General features: G+C 38.2%; 1 protein-coding gene across 12 annotated transcripts in view; it reads right to left on the bottom strand.

Moving 5' to 3' along the window:
* Positions 1–10366: 10366 nt before the first annotated feature.
* Positions 10367–20103, bottom strand: part of tgo (Aryl hydrocarbon receptor nuclear translocator homolog tgo) — a 1077969-nt gene continuing 1068232 nt past the window's right edge. For all 12 annotated transcript variants that reach the window (XM_070090765.1, XM_070090764.1, XM_070090766.1 and 9 more), the window contains 3 exons: positions 19442–19641; positions 19011–19134; positions 10367–15324 (listed from right to left, as the gene is read on the bottom strand). In XM_070090765.1, coding sequence (XP_069946866.1) covers positions 15119–15324; positions 19011–19134; positions 19442–19641 — 530 coding nt within the window. In that variant the 3' untranslated portion in view covers positions 10367–15118. The remainder of the gene's footprint in view (positions 15325–19010; positions 19135–19441; positions 19642–20103) is intronic.

The raw sequence follows: 20103 nt of genomic DNA, 5'->3' as shown, positions 1-20103 counted from the left end.
ACAATAAATAGGTTGTGTTAATTTCCTTAAAATTACAAAATGTGCAGTAGCTGGATCATAAAAAATAATGCTTAAATTGCTTTTCAATTGAATTATAGCTGTACAAAATTTACCAATTCAAATGCAACAGAAGAAGAAGAGGAAAAAGAAAAAAAAAATTGAGTTGGCTGCAACCCACTAGCCTGGCATGGCTGCTGCAGCAAATATTGCACTGGTGAAGCGTCCTGGAGTGTGTAGTCCCTGGGTCACTCCTGGTGCTCATGAAGGACTCCACAACAAAAGTTTTCCCTTATATTAATATGGCCACTGACAAAGCTATTTAAATTTGTACATCATATTTACTGATGCACAAATAATGGTTTAACAAAATAATTAAATACCTCAACACATACACTAGAACGTTCATGTTTGGCTCAAACGAACAGCATCACACTTTTACCATTTTTTTCTTCTCATTCCTTGCACTTACTTCCAGGGATTTTCATATTTCATATCACTTGGTGAACACCAATGTACATTTATACCAGCACAATGTTAACAATTTGACTTGCAATAACACGATTTGTAAATAACTCGAAGGACGGACAGGATTTGAACCTATGGCAAGCCAGTTGACCAGTGCTCTAGCTACTACACCATGCTGGCCTAAGAAGATTAATCCAACAAGGTGGTTAGCAGGGGCTCTTATTATGACCACAAATGTAAGGTTTTACAGAAAGCTCTCACAGTAACCCAGATGTGGCAAGCTCTAGTTCAAATCAATTCAAAACCATTTTATCAATGACTTACAAAACAACTCAAGGAGCAGAATTCAAACCCATGTTAAGCTAGTCCTAAAAGTGGCAAGCCAGTGTTCTAACCACTACATCATGCCAGCCTGAGAAGATTCATCCAACTAGGTATATGTCTATATGCTAGGGAGTTTAGCATGTGCTTCACAGAGACCAAAAATGCATGATGTAGTGGTTAGAGCACTGACCTGTTAATTTTAGAACTTACTCACCTTGCATTTGAATCTTGTAGCTTACCTGTAGACAGTTACTTGTTTGTGGTTCTAGGAATTATCTTCCCCATGGCCTGGTCTCAGACTAGACCTCTTGTGTTGGAAAGGAAATCTTACAGGATTAAGAACTAAAAAGGAAATTAAAGGCATGTGTAAATTTAATGCAAGAAGTTTGCAATATTTGCTTGTCATCTTGCGTGTTCATGAAACAAAAAGAAAACATCAGCAGCCCTGCTAGGGTGCAAGGTTCCTGATATTTTCTTTCTGGTTCATGAACACTGAAGGTGACAGGTAAATCTTAGTTCTGGGAATCACTTCCCTGCAGCCAGGTCCCAGACCAGCCCTCCTGGTTGACAACCAGGCTGTTGGTGCCAGCCAAAATGTATTCACCATGGTCCAGCTTATGAGGAAATTCCCTTTATGTATGAAGGGAAGTTGAAAAGTTTTGGTCTCTTTACATTTATTATCTCTCGGTGCAGTAACTGCATTTTTTTATATAGAGGGTATTCTGCACAATCATTTATTCAATAGCTCTCTTGTTAGAAGTGCACAGATGTCACATGTCAGTTCCATGAGCTGTTTACAATTTGAGGCAATTTTGTGAGTCACTGATAATTTCTTTGAAGGTGTGAGAGTCATCTGTAAAAACCTACATTTATGGTCCACAGTGAGGCCCATGCTAACCTTCTTAGCATACAGTAATACTGTATACCTAATTAGACAAAAAAATTATAGGCAAGCATAGTGTGTATTAGTTAGAACACTGGCATGTTAATTTTTGAGGATTAGCTTGAAATGGGTTCAAATCCTCTCCATTCCATGAGTTAACAATTTAGTTCATTTTCATTAAAAATACAAATAAAATTATGGTATCCACACTTGCATACAGAAATGGTTTGTATTTACAGGTATGGTTTCCATATATATATAAACCTTGCATTGTAAACAAGTTATTCTTCTTATGCATACACAGTCATGCCTGCTTTTGCATACACACACATCAAGACCTAAATTTGCATTACCTTGCAAATCAGTCTTATTCACCTATAACTACATGCTAAAGGGACAGCAGCTTTACCTTAGTTATTTGATCATGAATTTGAGCCCAATGGTAACTTTTTTCTTAATGATCATCCATAATGTCCAATGTCACTTACACATATCAAATAACAAGGTTATACTTTATTGACTTCTAGCCCATTTTAATTTATAGCAGATGTTGAAGAACATACCTCATCTTAAAGTTGAAAATAGCATTTCATCCTGTACAATGTAATAATGTGCTTAAAAACAAAAATAAAATCTAATACCAGTGCAATTTTTTTAAAATATCTTACTAACAAACCAACTTGTTTATCTATATGTGAAGACATTTCTTAATATATAAGCAACTTAAATAAAAACTACATTATCCCTTCATGATTTCAGCACAAATGTGAATTATAAACATCATGTTAAGTAAAAGGACACAAGTGCAACTAATGTTACATTTTATTGTGGCAACGTTTCGCTCTCCAGGAGCTTTGTCAAGCCGTTACCAACAGCTTCATAAAGCTCCTGGAGTGTGAAACATTGCCACAATAAAACATCAATTTAGTCACACTTGTGTCCTCTTAACATATTGTCGGTAATTCTACCAACTTTAATATAAACTTTATATATATTGACAATGGTGCTAAAATACTTCAAATTTAAAATTCTTTCCAAACTTTAGCTTATATACTGAAATGCTGCCCTTCATTGTTCATATTTTTTAGTAGGCAATTCATTTCAAAACAATATTTCATAAATTTCAAATGACAGATGAATGCATAAACAGGCATAATACAGGATGTTAAAATAAAAACACTGTTACACTTGAATTATAGATGCGTGTATAATTATTATTATAATCACAAAGAAAGATGCATGTATAAAACTGACATCCTAATACTTTCACCGATAGTCCAGGTATGATTAATTATGTCTTTTATTACAGTATTTTGGTACCCAACAACACTAAGCCCCATGTTGTATTTTACTGGAGAATAATGACTCATTATGTGGAAGACAGATGATCCAGCCAAACTGGATCCCCTTGTATTCACTCTAAATGAGTCAGATGTAGGCTGGATGAACTACAATGCTGACAAAGTTAGAGTAAAGAAAAGGAAACTATGATGGAGAGAAAGATTTCCTACTTGGAAACTAATGGCACAGAGAGCTAAGTGAGCTAACAAGATCAACTCTACAAAGTAAAATGGACTGCTTCAAAATGAAGTTATGGAGAGACTCATCCTAGCCAAGAAGAGATTCATTCCAGCCAAGAACCAAGTTACCAAAAAATACGTAAGAGTTCATGGTTCAGCCAGAGATGCAACAAAATCTAAATTTAAGAGTGCATAAAAAATGTATTGGGAGCACTCCAAAAAAAACAAGGAAAGAAAGGGCCACATACAAGAATCTCAGAGTAAGGATAGAAGCAATTCAGTAATGGATCAGGTAATAAGTTACATTTACAAAATGTTTATTTACAAAGAATGCCACAGAAGTATTTGTTGAACTCAGCAAAAAATTCTAGGAGCTCTTTGCAAGAAGTAATGACCAATACCAGAGATGAAAAAGAATTGCAAATTTCAGCAGAACAAGGAAACTGTAAAAAAGCGATAAAAGTTCAAGAACATTTAAGAGAACTGAAAGTGACAAAGAACATGGGGCTGAAGCCCTTTGTGAACCACTAACAAAGATGTAAAATGATAGCTGAAAAATTACCAATAGACTAAAAAAGCCAAATTACAAGGCAGTCTCCTTAACACGTATACCGTACAGTGATGGAAGTTTATTATTTCCCCATGTTAATGATGACAATAAAATAATAATAATAATAATAATAATAATAATAATAATAATAATAATAATAATGAATAGGTAGTAGGTTTGTAGATGGCAACCACCCAGGGAGGTACTACCATCCTGCCAAGTGAGTGTAAAATGGAAACCTGTAATTGCTTTACATGATGGTAGGATTGCTGGTATCTCATAAACACAAGGTATAGCGGGTATATCTTGCTACTTCTACCTACCCTCATGTCACACTACACATGCATGTACATTCTTTCAATACACCGGCCGTATCCCACTGAGGCAGGGTGGCCCAAAAAGAAAAACGAAAGTTTCTCTTTTTAAATTTAGTAATTTATACAGGAGAAAGAGTTACTAGCCCCTTGCTCCTGGCATTTTAGTCACCTCTTACAACACACATGGCTTACGGAGGAAGAATTCTGTTCCACTTTCCCATGGAGATAAGAGGAAATGAACAAGAACAAGAACTAGAAAGAAAATAGAAGAAAACCCGGAAGGGTATGTATATATATGCTTGTACATGTATGTGTAGTGTGACCTAAGTATAAGTAGAAGTAGCAAGACATACCTGAAATCTTGCACGTTTATGAGACAAAAAAGGACACTAGCAATCCTACGATCATGAAAAACAATTACAAGCTTTCGTTTTACACTTACTTGGCAGGATGATAGTACCTCCCTGGGCGGCTGCTGTTTACAACCTACTACCTATGCATGTACATACATACATATGTGCGTGAGCGTGTTATATAGGAGTGAATGGAGACAAATGGCATTTGGGACCTGATGAGCTGTTGGAGTGTGAGCAGGGTAATATTTAGCGAAAGGATTCAGGGAAACTGGTTATTTTTATATACCAGACTTGAGTACTGGAAATTGGAAGTACAATGCCTGCACTTTAAAGGAGGGATATGTTGTGTATCTTTATACGTATATGCTTCTAAACTGTTGTGTTCTGGGCACCTCTGCAAAAAAAACAGTCATTATGTATAAGTGAGGTGAAAGTGTTGAATGATGATGAAAGTATTTTCTTTTTGGGTCACCCTGCCTCAGTGGGAGACGGCCAACTTGTTAAAAAAAAAAACACGCACACACGTGCACACACACACACAGTGGTACCTCGGGATATGAACAGCTCAAAACTCGAACAATTATGCAAGTGTATTTATGTAAGTGCTTTTGTGTGTGTGTGTGTGTGTGTGTGTGTGTGTGTGTGTGTGTGTGTGTGTGTGTGTGTGTGTGTGTGTGTGTGTGTGTGTGTGTGTGTATGTATATATATATATATATATATATATATATATATATATATATATATATATATATATATATATATATATATATATATATATATATATATCTTTTCTTTCAACACACCGGCCGTATCCCACCGAGGCGGGGTGGCCCAAAAGGAAAAACGAAAGTTTCTCCTTTTACATTTAGTAATATATACAGGAGAAGAGGTTACTAGCCCCTTGCTCCCGGCATTTTAGTTGCCTCTTACAACACGCATGGCTTACGGAGGAAGAATTCTCTTCCACTTCCCCATGGAGATAAGAGGAAATAAACAAGAACTAGAAAGAAAATAGAAGAAAACCCAGATGGGTGTGTACATATATGTTTGTATATGTATATGTAGTGTGACCTGAGTGTCAGTAGAAGTATCAAGACGTACCTGAAATCTTGCATGTTTATGAGACAGAAAAAAAGACACCAGCAATCCTACCATCATGTAAAACAATTACAGGCTTCCGTTTTACACTCCCGGTTAACGATATTTTCACTCCAGAAGTATGTTCAGGTGCCAGTACTGACCGAATTTGTTCCCATAAGGAATATTGTGAAGTAGATTAGTCCATTTTAGACCCCCAAACATACATGTACAAATGCACTTACATAAATACACTTACATAATTGGTCGCATTCGGAGGTGATCGTTATGCGGGGGTCCACTGTATTATTTTTATTATTATTAACACACTGGCTGATTCCCACCAAGGCAGGGTGGCCCGAAAAAGAAAAACTTTCACCATCATTCACTCCATCACTGTCTTGCCAGAAGGGTGTTTTACACTACAGTTTTTAAACTGCAACATTAACACCCCTCCTTCAGAGTGCAGGCAGTGTACTTCCCATGTCTAGGACTCAAGTCCGGCCTGCCGGTTTCCCTAAATCCCTTCATAAATGTTACTTTGCTTACACTCTAACAGCACGTCAAGTATTAAAAACCGTTTGTCTCCATTCACTCCTATCAAACACGCTCACGCATGCCCGCTGGAAGTCCAAGCCCCTCGCACACAAAACCTCCTTTACCCCCTCCCTCCAACCTTTCCTAGGTTGACCCCTACCCTGCATTCCTTCCACTACAGACTGATACACTCTTGAAGTCATTCTGTTTCGCTCCATTCTCTCTACATGTCCGAACCACCTCAACAACCCTTCCTCAGCCCTATGGACAACAGTTTTGGCAATGCCGCACCTCCTCCTAACTTCCAAACTACGAATTCTCTGCATTATATTCACACCACACACTGCCCTCAGACATGACATCTCCACTGCCTCCAGCCTTCTCCTCGCTGCAACATTCATCACCCATGCTTCACACCCATACAGGAGTGTTGGTAAAACTATATTATCATACATTCCCCTCTTTGCTTCCAAGGACAAAGTTCTTTGTCTCCACAGACTCCTAAGTGCACCGCTCACCCTTTTCCCCTCATCAATTCTATGATTCACCTCATCTTTCATAGACCCATCCGCTGACACTTCCACTCCCAAACACCCGAATACATTCACCTCCTCCATACTCTCTCCCTCCAATCTGATATCCAATCTTTCATCACCTAATCTTTTTGTTATCCTCATAACCTTACTCTTTCCTGTACTCACTTTCAATTTTTTTCTTTTACATACCCTACCAAATTCATCCACCAACCTCTGCAACTTCTCTTCAGAATCACCCAAGAGCACAGTGTCATCAACAAAGAGCAACTGTGACAACTCCCACTTTATGTGTGATTCTTTATCTTTTAACTCCACACCTCTTGCCAAGACCCTCGCGCGCATGTATGTATGTATATATGTATGTATATATGTATGTATATATAAAGAAAGAAAGAAAGAAAGAAAGAAAGAAAGAAAGAAAGAAAGAAAGAAAGAAAGAAAGAAAGAAAGAAAGAAAGAAAGAAAGAAAGAAAGAAAGAAAGAAAGAAAGATATATATATATATATATATATATATATATTAAGAATTAAGAGTAAGACGGAGAATAGGATAGCAGATGAACAAGGAGGCTTTAGGAAAGGTAGGGGGTGTGTGGACCAGGTGTTTACAGTGAAACATATAAGTGAACAGTATTTAGATAAGGCTAAAGAGGTCTTTGTGGCATTTATGGATTTGGAAAAGGCGTACGACAGGGTGGATAGGGGGGCAATGTGGCAGATGTTGCAAGTGTATGGTGTAGGAGGTAGGTTACTGAAAGCAGTGAAGAGTTTTTACGAGGATAGTGAGGCTCAAGTTAGAGTATGTAGGAAAGAGGGAAATTTTTTCCCAGTAAAAGTAGGCCTTAGACAAGGATGTGTGATGTCACCGTGGTTGTTTAATATATTTATAGATGGGGTTGTAAGAGAAGTAAATGCGAGGGTCTTGGCAAGAGGCGTGGAGTTAAAAGATAAAGAATCACACACAAAGTGGGAGTTGTCACAGCTGCTCTTTGCCGATGACACTGTGCTCTTGGGAGATTCTGAAGAGAAGTTGCAGAGATTGGTGGATGAATTTGGTAGGGTGTGCAAAAGAAGAAAATTAAAGGTGAATACAGGAAAGAGTAAGGTTATGAGGATAACAAAAAGATTAGGTGATGAAAGATTGAATATCAGATTGGAGGGAGAGAGTATGGAGGAGGTGAACGTATTCAGATATTTGGGAGTGGACGTGTCAGCGGATGGGTCTATGAAAGATGAGGTGAATCATAGAATTGATGAGGGAAAAAGAGTGAGTGGTGCACTTAGGAGTCTGTGGAGACAAAGAACTTTGTCCTTGGAGGCAAAGAGGGGAATGTATGAGAGTATAGTTTTACCAACGCTCTTATATGGGTGTGAAGCGTGGGTGATGAATGTTGCAGCGAGGAGAAGGCTGGAGGCAGTGGAGATGTCATGTCTGAGGGCAATGTGTGGTGTGAATATAATGCAGAGAATTCGTAGTTTGGAAGTTAGGAGGAGGTGCGGGATTACCAAAACTGTTGTCCAGAGGGCTGAGGAAGGGTTGTTGAGGTGGTTCGGACATGTAGAGAGAATGGAGCGAAACAGAATGACTTCAAGAGTGTATCAGTCTGTAGTGGAAGGAAGGCGGGGTAGGGGTCGGCCTAGGAAGGGTTGGAGGGAGGGGGTAAAGGAGGTTTTGTGTGCGAGGGGCTTGGACTTCCAGCAGGCATGCCTGTGAGCGTGTTTGATAGGAGTGAATGGAGACAAATGGTTTTTAATACTTGACGTGCTGTTGGAGTGTGAGCAAAGTAACATTTATGAAGGGATTCAGGGAAACCGGCAGGCCGGACTTGAGTCCTGGAGATGGGAAGTACAGTGCCTGCACTCTGAAGGAGGGGTGTTAATGTTGCAGTTTAAAAACTGTAGTGTAAAGCACCCTTCTGGCAAGACAGTGATGGAGTGAATGATGGTGAAAGTTTTTCTTTTTCGGGCCACCCTGCCTTGGTGGGAATCGGCCGGTGTGATAATAAAAAAAATAATAAAAAAAAATAAAAATATATATATATATTATATATATATATATATATATAAATAAAGGAAGTTTTGTGTGCGAGGGGCTTGGACTTCCAGCAGGCATGCGTGAGCGTGTTTGATAGGAGTGAATGGAGACAAATGGTTTTTAATACTTGACGTGCTGTTGGAGTGTGAGCAAAGTAACATTTATGAAGGGGTTCAGGGAAACCGGCAGGCCGGACTTGAGTCCTGGAGATGGGAATTACAGTGCCTGCACTCTGAAGGAGGGGTGTTAATGTTGCAGTTTAAAAACTGTAGTGTAAAGCACCCTTCTGGCAAGACAGTGATGGAGTGAATGATGGTGAAAGTTTTTCTTTTTCGGGCCACCCTGCCTTGGTGGGAATCAGCCAGTGTGATAATAAGAAAAATAATTACACACGCAAACACACACACACACACACACACACACACACACACACACACACACACACACACACACACACACACACACACACACACACACACACACACACTCACTCACTCACACACACTTACGTACGTGCGTCTGGGTTTTCCTCTTAACCCTTTTGGTGTAGGTTCTAATATTACAACTTTGAAGCCAGTGTCAGTCCCATAATACTACACCAAATAGCAGCTTCAAATCTTGAGGGAGAAAGCTGGTAGGCCTACATGTGAGAGAATGGATCTGCATGGTTAGTGCGCGTAGTATAAAGAATCATGCAGCAAGCAGTGTATAATGAGAAAAAAAAAAAAAAAACGGCAACCGTATTTTTGGGTTAAAACAGCATTATTAACTTTGCAATTTTTGTATGGTATTTATGGTTGTATTCCCATTTTCTTGGTCTCATTTGATAGAAGAAAAGATCCATTACAGAAATAGAGATGCTTTTGAATGGTTTACTGATTAAATGTAGCCTGAAATTGAGCTCAAAGTTGTGGAAATGTTTGATTTTTGCCTATGTTCAAGAGTCAACAAATCACACCACGCGTCCAATATACATGGTGGGCCTAATATGCATTCACAAATACGCTAATATTATTTATACAATTATTACCATTATCTAATAGTCTGAATAAGAGTAAATTTATTTTTTGTTTGAATAATGATGTGATTAATGAACAGAGAAAATGTTATTTTAGTGCCAGGAATGTCTACATTAATTATTCTGGACCCTATTTTGAAATTGGCCTTTCTTGAATGTGTGAAAGTGGCCAAATTAGTAATTTCTGATAACTTTATTGGGTAGCTAAAATAGGTAAATTTGTGGTTTCTTGTACTCAATCAATAGAATAAAAGGAGTTCTAGTGAAATAGCTATGAGTTTGGTCAACTGGAACAATGGAATTGGCCCAAAATATGGCTGAAAGTGGGCGAAAGGGTAAATATCGCTGAGACCGCTAACTTCGTGAGAGTATAATTCCACAAGGCTTCCATCAAATTTTGTGCTTTTGGTTTCAATATGTTCGGAAAGAGAGAGACTATCATTTCTTAAGAATTTTTTTTTTGAATTATCAGACCCTGTGAGCACATTTGCAAGCAGGGGTTGAGATACTCAAAACGTTAATAGTTCTTGTTCTTCTTTATTTTGTCTTATCTCCATGGGGAAGTAGAAAAAAAATTCTTCCTCTGTAAGCAATGCATATCGTAAAAGGCTACTAAAATGCCAGGAGCAAAGGGCTATTAACCCCTTCTCTTATATAAATTACTAAATTTTTATTAAATTTAAAAAGAAAGACTTTTGTTTTTTTCAGGTCACCCTGCCTCAATGGGATATGGCTGGTTCATCGAAAAGAGAGAGAGAGAGAGAGAGAGAGAGAGAGAGAGAGAGAGAGAGAGAGAGAGAGAGAGAGAGAGAGAGACAGAGAGAGACAGAGAGAGACAGAGAGAGACAGAGAGAGAGAGAGAGAGAGAGAGAGACAGACAGAGAGACAGAGAGAGACAGAGAGAGACAGAGAGAGAGAGACAGAGAGAGACAGACAGACAGAGAGAGACAGAGAGACAGAGAGAGAAACAGAGACAGAGAGAGAGAGAGAGAGAGAGAGAGACAGAGAGAGACACAGAGAGAGACAGAGAGAGAGAGAGACAGACAGAGAGACAGAGAGAGACAGAGAGAGAGAGACAGAGAGAGAGAGACAGAGAGAGAGAGACAGAGAGAGACAGAGAGAGAGAGACAGAGAGAGAGAGAGAGACAGAGAGAGACAGAGAGAGACAGAGAACCAACATGGGTATAGAAATATTAAATCCTGCTTCTGGAATCTACCAGAAATCTATGAGAAGATGACAAAATTGAAACAGTTGAGGATCGGGAAAGGGCAAGAAAAATTAAAGGGATGCAACTAAACTAGTCTTTGAGGTGAGGGACATGAGTTAAAAAGAAAGCCTTAAAGCTGTGCCAAACATCACTACAAGAGGTAGACAGCAGGAAAATTGTGATAACATCACAGAAGCTAGTTGGGGACATCAATGGACTGGGATGTAAGAGACCAGGAGACAAAGAAACTAAACAACCAAATAAACCATTGGGATGTTTGGAAATATTTCCTCAGTGTAAGAGTGGTAAAAGAAATTGGACAAGTTTGATGAACAGGTAACACACACAAACTCTATACTATTTCAAGAGTAGACTTAACAGGTCCCAAGTAGATATAATTGTAGGTTCAGAAACAGAAGCCAAGGCCTGAAACCTTACTCATGAAGTCACGAATTATAGTATTCTTCTTTCAACAAACCAGCCATATTTCACTAAGGAAGGGTGGCCCAAAAGGATTATTATTATAATCAAAAAGAAGCGCTAAACCACAAGGGCTATACAGCGCTGCAGGGCAGGGAAGGAAGCGAGGGTATTGGGCGGCAGAAGGGGGAAGGAATGATTAGTAGGTTACAGAAAACAGCGGAGCAGGGGATAGTGTGAAAGTTTCTCCCTTTAAATTTGTAATCCCTTGCTCCCTTCAAGTATAAATCCTCTTTCAACAAACTGGTGACCCAAACATAAAAACAAAAGTTTCTCCTTTTAACTTTACAAGAGAAGCCCTCCTTTCAGGTATAAATCTTTCTTTCAGGTATAAATATAGGAGCTAATTCATAGCAGTCAATTAAAAGTGAAAGGGTAAAATGTACTCCAGAGTTGAAACTTGCTCCTCTGGATGCTCCAATAAGTAACTACAAATCTTATGGGCTGTCAGTTAATATGACTGAAGTGTATTAGACTATATTAATGCTTTTGAAAAAGTGCAGAAAAAAAAAGTTATGAAATACAAAAATTATTTCTATTATGCTCAGTAAATTTAAAAATATTAAGTACAATACAGTATCTTATCAAGCTCCTATATATAGTGTGATTAATTTTTTGTAAAAAAGACTGAAAAAGTACACTGCATTCAAAATTAAATGCTTATGTTTTCTAAATCTGTTCACCAAGCCTTGAACGGTGCCCTTACGGAACACCCTCCAGGAAGATCATTCTTGCTTAGCAAGTCGTGTTAACCAGACAGCATTATTCTTCAAATGTTATCAGAAATTTATATAATTCATGAATGCCTAATTTAAACAAATCAGGTTAGTAACCCTGTATCATATATTATCATAATTACACATTCCAGTGCCTTTAACACTCATGTACCTACTCTAGCTGAATTTCTACATTTGTTGAATATACTGTCAGCTGATAAAAAGATTGAGTGTCTGAACAAGGAAGTTGCAATGGAGGTATAGTAAACATCTTCAATGATGCTCTCTTTAACGCTTGACTACCCAAACACATTACATACTGTAGAGATTAACCTAGACCTTGCCAGGTAAGGTAGAGTGTTGTTCATTTGGCTAAACAAATAAGCACAAATGTATGGACAAGTCTCCTGCTGGCTGCTACCTATTATGTTATCAAATTATCAACATAGTAGACTCTGTCTTCACTTCAGAAAACATATGGTATTAGTTTCTCTTCCACTAAATACAACAATGGCTCCTCAGGCATAGCTCATACAAAATGAAAATTATGCAGACAATTAAAATATGTATTAAAAAGTGAGCTATACAAATCTGTAATTTCACAAAATAACTGGGTGCAAAATTCAGGGTCACCAGTTCTCACTAAATTTCCTTACATTTTAAATACCTGCAGCAGATTCCAGGGGTCTTTGCTCTCCCTCCTGGAATTTACCCTATCTTTCTCAAGTGCACTTATCTTCAGTTTATGTTAGCTTCGTATGGGTCTATTGAGTTCCTATATGTTTGGTAGAATTTAGTAAGGAAATGTGACAATTTTACAGATGTTCACACGTTAAGTGTTTCAATACAGCATAAGCTACCTGTAGTCCTATATCTCTCAAGATAACATCCAGAAACAATTTCAACCTAAGTGCATTAAAGAATGGAATGACCTAGATAGTTATACCTTGAAAGCAGATTCCATATGGGGGTTCAAAAGTAAATATGACATGGCTAAGTCATGAGGCAAAGAGATATTGTAATCCTTACAGTGCTCCATGACCCATAGGGGCTTAGTGTTTCTTTGATAACATAATAACAATCACTGCATACTCAGATACTGCAGGGAATTACACAAATTTAAAATAAGACTCTGCTCTTCAATACTTATGAAAAATTTCCACACAAGGTTGCTCCACAGTGAGTTATTCCAAAGTATATGAATGGAAAAAAAAATCATAGTATTCACATTAAAATGTCAAAAGTCATAATTGATTCAATGATGTAGAGCAGTTTAAATGTGCACTGCCTAGGCATTTATGTCACAATGACCCATATAGATTTACATGACATTCTTGTAAATATAACAACTGCCCAGTTTTAAACATTCATTTTTTTTTAAACAGATAGATTCATGTGGTTTATTTCTAAACTTCAACATTTGCCAATGGGTATGCATTAACATCCACAGAGGTACATGATAACAATGATTTTATAATTTAGAAGGTAGTTGCCTATTAGTGGCAAGTATAAAACAAAATCCATTTACAAATACTGTACACATCTTCACATCCATGGGCACGGCAGAACAGGGCCAAAAATCAACTGTGTCCCTCAAGCTATAAATGATATGTCCAAAAATTAAATAGATAGTGGTGAGAGGGCACCAGCTGTGCAAAATGTTTTCTCAGAGTACTGAGATACCTTGTACTGACATCATAAGAGGACAAAATATATTACAAAGTTATTGTACAAACCAAGCAATCAATAAAATAATAGCTTGGATAACCATGAAACAAAGAATAACTTCAAAGTGGCTATTCAACCTTCAAAAATAATTAAAAAAAATTTACAATCAAAAAAATCTATCTAATGTTGCAAAAGTTACACCTGAACTAAAAAAAATTAATAGTTTACCATTTTCACAATGAAGACATGTGTTAGTGCCCAAAACCCTGGTTCAGTAATGTAGAAAACATATACATTAACAATTAGTAAGTTTCTAACCACCCTAATGTCTTCCTCATGACCTGACACACACAGGCAGGAGAACTTTGATGTAAGTTAATCATTAACTACATTATGACTGCAATTTACAAAACACAGAAGACCTGCCTGGTGCTGGAGGACTAATGAACAAAATATATTACAAACTAATTACAAAAGATTGAAATTCCAATAAGAAAAAATAATGAGCACTGGTTGTATACTGCTAGGTTTCCACTAGACTTGAAGTAGCTTGTGTAAAAATTGACACACGTACACTTTCTTCATTAAATGCATAACATTCCTGGACATGTGCCTGAGCTCTAGCTTTCTAAATGTGCATAAATATACAGTGTGGTAAAAATTCTTAAGATAAAAGTATAGCATGAAAAAATAATTCAATCATCAGTTCCCTTTTAGGGACCATATAAGATTAACAACTATAAAGGACGAAACACTTTGATTACCAGCAAATAAAAATTATAATTGCAGACTGCAATTTGATTATCAGCACAACAATTGAAACATTATTTTACAACAAATATTTTCCAAATGTTGCACTACGGTAATACTGTATAAGCAATAAATGCTGGATTTTTTCAACTGATATACTGGTTTCAAAAATACTACATAAAAAAAATATATATGTTTTAGGAAATTAATGCATATATGAAAGAAGTTGAATGACCTAATAACACAAGATGTCCTGAAAGTGGTGCACCCACTATACAATATCTAAAAGTTATAACCTGTCAGTATTCATTTCCATTATCCAGCACCTAAATTATAACTTGGTCAATCATTTTCTCTGGTAAACTGGGTGTCATACCACTTACAACAGCTTCTCAGGAAGTAACTCTGATAGGCAAGCTTCAGTATCCAACAATATTTGAACTTTTTACTAATTCAAAAAAATTTGTCATTATGCCTTCATAAAGAAGGTGACTACTATACATACAAAATTATCAATAACTTATAACCAGTAAATTAGATAATGCTGTCACAGAGGCACTTGTTGATATACAAATAATAATTCTGAGATGGTGGATACTAAGCCTTGCCATAAACATTGCCGTACTACCCAAGTGCTTCAAAAATTATGAGCAGGATGCAACACTAAAAGCAATGCTTCTCATTCAAAGTTTGTGTTGAACATGTTTAGGTCATCAAAGTTTGTAGTGCCAGACTGGTCAAGAATTTGCAACATGTCAGTAAGTTCTGGTTGTGTTCCTGGTGCTCCTCCACCTTGATGACCAGTGCCAGTGCCTGGATGAACTGAGCTAGTGGATGGCCCTACACTTGCTCCCTCTGCACCTAGGTTGCTATACTGCCACATTCCTATGAAAAGAATTTTCCAGTTACTTATGGGTTTTACATTCAATATTTTTATTTTAACACACAGTGTCTTCTACTGAGGTAGGGTGACCCAAAAAAAAGAAACAATTTCACCATCATTCACTACATACAACTGTCTTACCAGAGGTTCACTAACACTACAGTTTAAATGTTCCCCCCCTTCCCAAACTGCAAGCATCCCCAACCCACAAACTGCAAATATCCCCACCCCTCCTTCAGTGTGAAGGACTGAAGTCCAGTAGCTGGTTTCAACCTGAATCCATTCATACACGTTACCTTTTTTCACACTCCAAAAGCACATCAAGTCATAAAAAACCACTTGCCTTCACTCACTCCCATCTAAAATGCTTGTACACATATTAGATGTCCAAGCCCCTCACATATAAAACCTCCTTTACCCCCTCCCTCCAACCTTTTCTATGACGGCCTTTACCCCTCCTTCCTCCACTACAGATTTATACATACTCCACAGATGCCTCAACTTGTCACTCACCTTTTTTTTACCCTTGTCAAATCTACAGTTCACCTCGTAAGTATCTATCATTATCATATTAGTTGTACTTATTTTAAGTCCTGAATGGGATAAAGAAAATGACCTATTGAAGAAATATACAATATCAGTAGTATACTAAACAAGGTTTCCTCACTTCTAATATTTCAAAATAAAAATAACCAACATCAAAACTATTTAATTTCTACAGCACATGAAGATATCTGCTATTAGCAGATATAGATGCTATTAGCAATGTAGATGCTACAATATGTTAACCCTATGAATGTTCCTTCCTTGAAGGAGTGGCCTTAAAGTCTCTCTCATTATTTTATTATATTTAAGGGGAAGTGCTAAACCCATAGAGGTCATACAGCACTAGGGAATAGGAGTCAATCAGATTTGATTCAAGGGTAGGACTCTTAGGAAAGCATCCTGCAGTGTGTGTGTGGCACCCCTCCAAGAGAGAGAAGGCTGTTCACTACTACTTTTAGTGTTCTGTGTGTTAGGAGCCCGAAAATCCATCTGCCTACCTTCCCCGTAACGCCCATGGCCTTCATTTTGTGCGCTATCACTCCATGATTCAATTTGTCAAACACCTTTGCAAAATCTGTGTAAATCACATCTGCATTTTGGTCGTCTTCCAATGCCTCCGTAATTATGTCATAATGGTTCAGCAGCTGTGACAGGCATGATCGTCCTGTTCTAAAACCATGCTGGTTCCAGTTATGTTTGTTGTGCTGCTCCATACAGTACACTACTGTATAAACAATTAAAAATACAGTGGAACCTTGGTTTTCATGATTAATTCATTCCAGAAAGTTTGACGAAAACGAATTCGACAAAAACTGAAGAAATATTTCCCATAAGACAATGTAAATCCAATTAATCTGTTCCAGACACCCAAAAGTATAGTTTTACATACAGAAAACAATAAGAAATAAAGGACAAATGAAATGGATAAATGAACATTTAACATCACTTTCACCTTTACTGAATACTCTTGTTGGCGTACGGAAGATGGCGAGGAGGCGAGAGGGAGGAGAAGTTATTGTTTGGAAGGGTAATCTCCTTCCATAAGAACTTCAGGTATCAAGTTCCTATCCGGGGTTACTTCCCTTCTTTGTCTTTTACTGGCACTAGGACCAGCTTGAGAGTCACTGTTCCCGTGTCGCACAAAAATTCTGTCCAGAGAGGTCTGTTTCTGGGGTCTCTTTATGATTTGCCTAAACTGGGACTTGGCACTGTCATTGAACATGTTGCAGACACGGCTTGCAAAAGCTTTGTTAAGGTGATATTTCTCCACGAAACTTTGCAACTCACTCCACTTTGCACACATGTCCTTAATCACTGAAGACGGCACATTCTCCCCTCTCTCTTCCTCCTCATACACTGAAGCAATTCTATCATGTTTCTCGCCGTCTTGATCAGAGGGCTGGTACTCGGAACTTTCTTTTGTCCTTTATTTCTCATTGTTTTCTGTATGTAAAACTATACTTTTGGGTGTCTGGAACGGATTAATTGGATTTACATTATTTCTTATGGGAAATATTGCTTCAGTTTTTGTCGAATTCGTTTTCGTCAAACTTTCTGGAATGAATTAATCATGAAAACCAAGGTTCCACTGTATTTTTAATTGTTTATACAGTAGTGTACTGTATGGAGCAGCACAACCAACATAACCAGAACCAGCATGGTTTTAGAACAGGACGATCATGCCTGTCACAGCTGCTTTCCATTATGACATAATTATGGAGGCAGTGGAAGACGACCAAAACGCAGATGCGATTTACACAGATTTTGCAAAGGTGTGTGACAAATTGAATCATGGAGTGATAGCGCACAAAATGAAGGCCATGGGCATTACGGGGAAGGTAGGCAGATGGATTTTCAGGCTCCTAACACACAGAACACTAAAAGTAGTAGTGAACAGGGCAAGATCCAGCATCAGTGAGGTCAAAAGCTCAGTGCCCCAAGGCACTGTCCTGGCACCTCTGCTGTTTCTCATCCTCATAGCAGACATAGACTGAATACTCTTGTTGGCATATGGAAGATGGCGAGGAGGCGAGAGGGAGGAGAAGTTATTGTTTGGAAGGGGGATCTCCTTCCATAAGAACTTCAGGTATCAAGTCCCTATCCAGGGTTACTTCCCTTCTTTGTCTTTTACTGGCACTAGGACCAGCTTGAGAATCACTGTACCCCTGTCAACAAAAATTCTGTCCAGAGAGGTCTGTTTCTGGGGTCTCTTTATGATTTGCCTAAACTGGGACATGGCACTATCATTGAACATGTTGCAGACACGGTTTGCAAAAGCTTTGTTAAGGTGATATTTCTCCACAAAACTTTGCAACTCATTCCACTTTGCACACATGTCCTTAATCACTGAAGAAGGCACGTTCTCCCCTCTCTCTTCCTCCTCGTACTCTGAAGCAATTCTATCGTGTTTCTCGCCTTCTTTATCAAAGAGCTGGCACTCGGAACTTTCTTTGACCCCATGGTGGCTTATTTAGCCATCACACCCAATAAACAAGCACAAAAAACAATAGATTATTACGAAAATGAAATGTTTCATATGAACATGCAGGGTAATGTTCACTCGACAAGAAACAAAGCCAGACTGACTCAGAATGCGTGTGTGGGATGCTTTGTGTGGGCACAGGCAAGCGGACACGGTTGGTACAGCAGATGAAAACTGAGGTGATGAACGAAAGCTGGGACAAAATTTCGATGAAAAATGTCGTTGAAAACCGAATTCGATGAAAACCAGGGCAAACGAAAATCGAGGTTCCATTGTATACTAAAAATGTTATAATTGGTGCAAGGGTGACATTAAAGCAATATTAAAGATGGTTGACATAAACCCATTACCATTACAGTATGCTCCTCGTTGAGCAACGAATTCGTTTACCGACATGGTATTAGGAACAGAACTCTGTTGTTAAGTGAGGAGAGGCTGTATACATTATTTAGGTATGCATACTGGTCAGAGAGCCCGTCATAAGTCAGAGTCATCGGTGAATGAGAGCGTCGCTAAGTGAGGAGAGGCTGTAGTTACATGGCATGCCTAAGTGGACACTGCAATTTTTGCTACCTCTGCACATAATATATCTGAGTAGGTTTTAACCAACTGGGGTTGTTCTGCAAAAAAAAAATTAATGGCATAAAGAACATATTTTACCTGAGGAGGCAGCAGTTGGAGTGTATGATGGTAGGGAGCGACTTGAAGAACTTAGTGAAGTATATGATGGGGTAGATGGAGATCGTGATGGACTCATGCTGCTAGTATAGTTATATCCCTCAGCCTGTAAATAGAGTATCACTTTTAAATGAGCAATGCAATACAAATGATGTTGTAAACAAAGAGATGAAAATAATTGTATATACAGTATCATAAACAAGTTTTCATTTATGCTAAACAGTATAAAACCAGCATCACTTCAAAACGACAAAGTATTTATTCAGTGCTCCTTTGGAAGTTTCTCCTCTTAGAGCTACAAGCAAAACTGGCAATCAGCTATATACAATTAATATTAAAGGAACTGGGCAATTCTAGTAATAAAAAGTACCACTAAACTAAATTTAAGACAGCTAAAGATTGGCAAGATGTACCTGTCTTATATGTGGATTAGACCATGTTGTGGCATGTGCAGTCGTAGGTGGTGAGGATGACTTTGTGATTCGTGAAATACTTGATGCTTGACTTGTAAGGGGTGTAGCCTGTGGAGTGCTCGGAGAATAACTAGCCAAAGGCGAGGCACCTGCTTCATACCCGCTATACACCCCCTGAGTACTACTTGGGCGTCCTGAATCTGTAGATGGGAAAACAAAGAACAGATTTTTAAAAATCTGAAAATTCAAAAGGTCATGAGACTCTGCATTTTTGTCCAATTCAGTTATGTTTCCCATAGAAGTAGCTCTTCCAATTTTTTTTTTATTTTTATTATCACACTGGCCGATTCCCACCAAGGCAGGGTGGCCCGAAAAAGAAAAACTTTCACCATCATTCACTCCATCACTGTCTTGCCAGAAGGGTGCTTTACACTACAGTTTTTAAACTGTAACATTAACACCCCTCCTTCAGAGTGCAGGCACTGTACTTCCCATCTCCAGAACTCAAGTCCGGCCTGCCGGTTTCCCTGAATCCCTTCATAAATGTTACTTTGCTCACACTCCAACAGCACGTCAAGTATTAAAAACCATTTGTCTCCATTCACTCCTATCAAACACGCTCATGCATGCCTGCTGGAAGTCCAAGCCCCTCGCACACAAAA

The sequence above is a fragment of the Cherax quadricarinatus genome, chromosome 33 (assembly GCF_038502225.1).
Source record: "Cherax quadricarinatus isolate ZL_2023a chromosome 33, ASM3850222v1, whole genome shotgun sequence".
Classification (NCBI taxonomy): Eukaryota; Metazoa; Arthropoda; class Malacostraca; order Decapoda; family Parastacidae; genus Cherax; species Cherax quadricarinatus.
The sequence above is the reverse complement of the archived record's forward strand: the minus strand, read 5'-3'. Positions and strand labels throughout refer to the sequence as shown.